This window comes from Eriocheir sinensis, unplaced genomic scaffold (genome assembly GCF_024679095.1).
Source record: "Eriocheir sinensis breed Jianghai 21 unplaced genomic scaffold, ASM2467909v1 Scaffold12, whole genome shotgun sequence".
In the NCBI taxonomy this organism is placed as follows: domain Eukaryota; kingdom Metazoa; phylum Arthropoda; class Malacostraca; order Decapoda; family Varunidae; genus Eriocheir; species Eriocheir sinensis.
Window position 1 is genome coordinate 954,281 of NW_026110518.1, and position 6,711 is coordinate 960,991.

The window sequence follows — 6,711 nt, forward strand, 5'->3', positions numbered from 1 at the left end:
CTACGTGTGTTTCCCACAGTAAGGACCTTTTCGGTCCTCCAGAAAGAATTGGGAGAGGCAAAACGGCGGACAGGAGAAAACATCCGCACCTTCCTCATCCGCCTGGAGACATTGAGAGACGAGTTGATCGCTCTCAAGCCTGACAATGCCAGTTTCCTAACTGAGATAACCGCTTTACGGCTCAGAGAGGCTTTCCCTCCGGCCCTCTTACTCATCCTAACGGAGGAAGAAAAGGGGGACCCACAGAAGGTATTAAAGAAAGGGTATGAGTATATTAAAGCTTATCCAGAGTCGAAGCTATCCGATGCCGATATCGCCAAAGAAATAAAAGTGCTGAACGTCTGTTCCACCCAGGCATCCGGACCCAAACATGTCTCACAAGCCCGTCCTCCACGCCCTCCAGGCCAGTCACGTTACCCGATACCCCAAAGGGGAGGACGCCGCGCCACCTACACGCCCATATGGGAACGCGCCCACGCCACCTACATGTTATGCTTGTGGGTATGTAGGACACATGGCTCGCGATTGCACATATGGAAGGCAGTATAGGGGTGCCTACCACCCACCAACGGGCTCTCGGTACCCTCAGTACCAGCCCACTCGAAACAGGCGTCAGCCTGTCTCGCCTTGCGCTGCCTGGCGCCCGGAGTACACGGCCGGTCCCTCACCCCGTAGCTCCTGGGTCAACCCTGACCACGAGAAGAACAAAAAAAAAACGACCCCAGAGGAGCGGCAGTCCACGGCCCTACCAACGCCCTCACGTTGAGATTGTGCGTAGGCGCTAATGCACAAAAGGAGATGGTTTACGCAATGCTAGACACAGGAGCAGGAGCGTCCCTAATAGAAGAAGATTTATTTAGGAAGGTAGGCGGGAAGATGATAGTTACAGAACCTCTCTCCATACAAGGGGTAGATCGGACTCCAATCCCTAATAAAGGAATAGCCGAAGTAGTAGTAGACTTTGGGCACGGAGAAATTATAGAAAAGTTTGTAGTAATATCACAAGGCATAGTGTTACCAACAGCAGTTTTGTTGGGCCTAGAATTTATGTGGAGACAAAATGTGGTAGCTGCACCGCTGGACACACCTGGGCAGTTTAGTGTAATGGTGGGCGCCTACCCAGTGGAAGTACATTCCCTGGCTGCGGACGATATGAGCCCGTACCCAGAAGATTGACTAACCGACCTTAAACCTACTTTAGACGAAATGGAGGAAGTACCAGTGAAAGCATACGCTATTAACGTGGCGTCCTTGCTACCAGGCACGGCAGGGTATGTCACTCTGGAGGCAGAGATTGGCAGAGCCCAGCAAGCCTTATTTCTCCCAAGGTCCAATGATATCCCTTCTTCATTTTTATTTCCCGGGTTAGTAACCTTAACTCCTAACGTCAAACAAACCAAAGGTAAATTCATCATTCCCTATGCTAACCCAACTGAAGAAACTATTGAGATGCCAACAGGTGAAGTGATGGGACACATTTATTCTTGTCACTCAGAATACTATCAATCATCGACTAATGAATGTGTAGCGGCTGTCACAAAACAGCTACAAAGCCGCCTGTCACCCAGTCAAATAAGCAGATGGTACTCGATAAGCTGATAGACGAGCTATTTTTACCCTCACAACGGGAAAATTGCTGTCTGAAGGGCCTAACACGCAAGTATCCTGATGTGTTTGCGCTAAAAACGAGCCACTCACTATTACCCCTATTATGTTCACACTTTAAGGCTAAAAATGACAAGCCTATATATAAAAAGCCATACCCAATACCAGTAAAATATCATAAAGAAATAGAGATTCAGCTCAAGGACCTTGAGGCCCAGGGTATTATACGCCCTAGTGCGTCACCCTACAGCGCACCTCTAGTCCCTGTTGCTAAAAAGGATGGTGGAGTCAGACTTTGTCTCGACTTCCGCGCTCTGAACGATGAATTGATTGATGACAAACATCCACTCCCTAACATTAACCTCATTTTGCAACAGTTAGGGGAAAGTAAAGTATTCACCTCCCTTGATTTGCGCCAGGGCTACCACCAAGTCCCATTGGCAGAGGAATCTAAACACTTGACAGCCTTCACGACACCTTATGGCCTCTATGAATTCACTACAGTCCCCTTTGGATTAAAAACAGCACCTGCAGCCTATCAACGGATCATGAATCAAGTTCTCATAGGTCTGACAGGAAGAATTGTACATGTATACCTTGATGATTTGATAGTACAAGGGAAAGACATGGACCATCACCTAAAGAACCTCCATGCCGTCTTGGCCAGACTGCAGAAAGCTCACCTGTCCTTAAGACTAGATAAGTGTTCCTTTTTCAAAGAGCAAGTAGATTATCTGGGTCACATTGTTAGTGCTTCTGGCTTGAAGCCTCAGCCCTCAAAGGTACAGGCGGTGCAACAACTCACTCCTCCGAAAACAGTCAAAGAACTTCAAGGTTTCCTGGGATTGGTTAACTTTTATAGGAAATTCATTAAAGACTTTGCCAAGATAGCATCCCCACTTAATAATTTACTCAAAGGGAGGAAAGTAACCAAGAATGATAAGACACATCTGGAGTGGAATGAAGAGGCATTGCATGCATTTAGCACACTAAAGAACAGTCTAACGACTGACATTGTTTTAGCCTTTCCGGATTTCCGGAAGCCCTTCAATCTCACCACAGATGCGTCAGATAATGCAATAGGTGGTGTGTTGCAACAAAAGGATGAAAATGGTAGTTTACGTCCCATAGCATATTTTAGTAGAACCCTGAATGGAGCAGAACGTAACTACTCAGCGGTAGAGAGAGAAGCTTTAGCAGTCATCTATGGCCTCAGTACTAACCGACCCCTTATCTTGGGTTATAGGATACACATCCTGTCGGACCATAGACCACTGACTTGGCTGTTAAAAGCACAGTACCTAGCAGCAGGATTGCACGCTGGCAGACACTTCTAGGAGAATTTGACTTTAGTATTGATTATCTCCCAGGCTCCAGCAACATGGTAGCAGATTTTTGTCAAGGATTAGGAATCAGGAGAGTGACGTGATAGAAGGCGAATTGGATGCTCGAATTATGTCTGTCACCCTTACGGGTGGACAGGACATGTCTGTCGCCTCTCCGGAGGGACATGACAAACAGGATAAGTTTCTCCATTGGAGTCTTGCTGGACTCATGGAGCACCAGGATCGCGATCCTGAACTGAGAGAATTGAAGCATGCTTTTGAACAAACCACCGGTGGTAACGTACATGAGAGAGATGAGAGAAAGGTTGCAGAGAGGAGCAATGTAACGTTAAATGCAGCTAAGAGGCACTTCAAAAAACTGCCTCTTAGTGAAGTGTGTAGAGAACGGCATTCTCTACCGCGATGTTTGCGATGAATACAACAAGCAGAAAAGACTGGTTATCGTTCCACCAAGCTACATTCCTAACGCGTTAGCTTTGGCGCATTCCATGCTACCTGCAGGGCATGGAGGCACTAAGGTTACGTTGGCACGCTGTCGCAAGTTTGCGTACTGGCCGGGAATGAAGGCGGACGTGGAGCAATATGTCAGATCTTGTCCTGTCTGTTGTCGGTTTAAGAAGAGGGATCCCCGCCAGCTCCACTTATGAGGTATCCAGAGGTTGGCCAACCGTTTGACAGAGTCCATATGGATATTGTCGGACCTTTGTCTGTTTCAGACGAAGGCTATAGGTATGTACTGACAGTGATAGACGTCCTGTCACGCTTCTTGGTAGCAACCCCCCTTCGTACGAAGGCAGCCAAGGAAGTGGCAGCTGCGTTCTACAAGAACGTAGTCTGTGTACACAGCATCCCGCCGATTCTAGTCACGGATCAAGGAAAGGAGTTCGTCAACACTCTCTTACGAGAGTTGACTCAGTTGTTACAGATTGATCATCTAAGGACAACTCCTTATCACCCGTCTGCAAACGGTGTGATAGAAAGGCCTAATGGCACCTTAATAAATATCTTGAGAACTTTGTGCGAGGACAATCGCGGTATCTGGGACCAAATGCTTCCGGTTGCAACACACGCCTACAACACTGCCTACCACCGTGTTCTGAAAGATTCACCATTTTTCTTGCTTTTCTCTCGGGACCCAAATGTTCCTTTTGAAGTGCTTGAGAATAAACTCCAACCTTGTTATGATGTTGACAGCTATAAAGCATTTACTTCTAGTGTCGCGCAGCGGACCTATAAACTATGTCAGACCAATATAGATATAGGATGGCAGGAGTCAGAAAGAATGTTTAGGAAATCCAAACCCAAACAGGTGGTAGTAGGAGATCGGGTCTACTTAAGGCATGTATGTACAAAGGGCGAACCAAAGAAGCTCCAGCCCTTGTTCAATGGACCTTTTAGGGTGCTAGAAAAAATAAGCCCTGTAGTCTTACGACTGCGTCATGTTAGAGGTGGTAAGATCAAGACAGTTCACACAAATAATGTTCAGGTCGTTCACGAGGACTCTCTTGGCTTCCATGACTCTCCTAATGTCAGGCGTGCATACCCTCTCCCTGATCACGTAGTAGAAGTGGACCCACTCCCCATGACTTATTCCCCCGAGGAGCCGCTGCCATTGTCCTTTCCAGCTCCTTCCGAGCTCTCCTCACCGGCTCCTGTCTCCTCAGATGCTTCAGAGGTCCCCTCATTGGTTCCCTCAGCTCCTTCAGAGCCCTGTGTCAGTCGCTCATTACGCTCCAATACGGTACCCCCTTCTCTCCCCAATGTCATGGAACACCCTCTTGAGTATCGCCAACGACCAACGAACTGATGCCCCCTATAATTACAGATCCTGGGTGTTGCCCTCTCCTTGTCTTCCCTTGATCCCTCCCGGGAGCAACCCATTCGTCCCGGCCTCGTCTTCTCCCCAGTCTTTAAGATGCTGTTGACAGGACGGTACTATGTTGTCCCCGTCGTCATCAAGACGGACGACATCCAACGTCCTCTCATCAACGTGGCAAATCTAACAGCGGAAGTTTCATGGTCGATTGAACATATGAATCAATCGTTCCCTACTGTTGGTCTGCTCAGGCGCACTCTAGACTCTTTTCACATTGAGTTTGAGAAGTTATTCAAAGATCTTAACAGCTTTCTGTCGGCTATGAGTGGTAGAGATGGAAGCCCATTTCGGACTCGCCAGAAGCGAGGGGCCGTGGATTTCCTTGGCTCGGTAGCAAACCTCCTTTTCGGTACGGCCACTCAGGCCCAAATAGATGTGATACACGGGAAGCTCTCCCAGCTCTACACTCTGTCCACAGAAGAGAGACGTCAACTTAACCTCCATCAGGAAGTCCTCAACGCCACAGTTCGGGACCTCCGTCATGTTCATTCTGCCATCTCCCGTCTAGAGTCCGCCTCGGCTTTGGCCTCAGCTATTATCCGTCAGTTCTCACTAAAAACCTTGCAAATTGAAGGGGAAATGCGTATTTTGGAGACTATCCTTCTCATTCAGTTGGCACTTAGTGACCTAAATCATGATACTCTGAATCTCAAGCTTGGCCTTCAGCAGCTGTCCCAACCGCAGGTTTCCCCTCTCCTCCTTCCAAATGATGTACTATTTCGTGTGCTCAGCAATGCGTCACTCCATTACCCAGGCTTACTTTTCCCTGCAGCACATGAATATTTAGCATTGTATAGAGATGTCTCTAGGGTTATTTCTAAAGGTACGCTTTCCTCAGGAACCCTTCACTTCTACTTACAAATCCCCATGAAAGGGGATCCTCTGACGTGTTCGATGTGTTTAAAATGGACGCGTTGCCTTTTCATCTTGATGGCACGCCATATTTTCTGCACACCGACACGCTTTCCACTTACCTTGCGGTTTCTGAAGACCGCACTCACTATATGCTCTTAGACTCCTTGGACCGCTGTACTAAACACCACCTGCTCTATGTATGTCCCCCTGTCGCCCCTGTCTACTCGACTTCTGTCCAGCGCTGCGAGATCGCTCTCTTTCTCGATCGCCCAGACGCCCTCTCGCTGTGTTCTAAGTCTCTCCTCAGAGTCTTCCCCCCGGTCTTCATCCCGTCTCCTGCGGGCTGGGTCTTCGCTACCGATACTCCCCAGATGGTCACCATGGTCTGCCCGGACAGCCCGGTCTCCAAATACAGGCAGACCATCAACGGGACGGGTCTCCTCCGCCTCGGTATGGGCTGTAGTGCCCACTCCGACGCCTTCAGCCTCCCTGCCTCTGCTACTATGGACGGTGACGCCCCGCTGACGGTTCATCCCGCCCCCTTCCACATAGGACGTGACGTGGTCTCATCGCTCCTGGCCAAGACTCCCCTTGGCCCCTTCCCCTCCCCGGCGCCGTCTCCCTGGTCGTATATGGCGCCACCGCTGTACCTGCCTAGAGCACTTCACGCGCTCCTTGTATCCGTCTCTCCGGTCCCCGCCTTCGACCCCTTCCTCCCTTGGTGGGGTGGCTGCTCCTCCTCGGCGTCGTCTTCGTCGCCGGTGGGTGGCCTTCTTCTGTCTCTTCAGGTCCCGTCTCGCAGGCCTCCTCCCCCACGATCCCGCCATCCCCGTCTTGGCCCTCCATGGTCGTCCGCCGGGCGGACCGCTTCGTGCCACGAGGACGTGGCGTGGTTTTAACGGGGGGGGTATGTGGTGCCCCGAGGGCTGCGACACCACTCGTGTCATCATCATCTTCACCGGCAATATTTTCCGATGACAACAGCGGTATCGACCGCTAAAACACAACACGGACTCCAACACATGATTG

General features: G+C 49.7%; 1 protein-coding gene across 1 annotated transcript in view; it reads left to right on the forward strand.

The window, feature by feature from the left end:
• Positions 1 to 6,232, forward strand: part of LOC126989511 (uncharacterized) — a 7,683-nt gene extending 1,451 nt beyond the window's left edge. Inside the window, exon 2 of the mRNA XM_050848088.1 lies at positions 4,777 to 6,232. Within this exon, the coding sequence (XP_050704045.1) occupies positions 4,777 to 5,841 (1,065 nt within the window). The 3' untranslated portion in view covers positions 5,842 to 6,232. The remainder of the gene's footprint in view (positions 1 to 4,776) is intronic.
• The last annotated feature ends 479 nt before the right edge of the window (positions 6,233 to 6,711 follow it).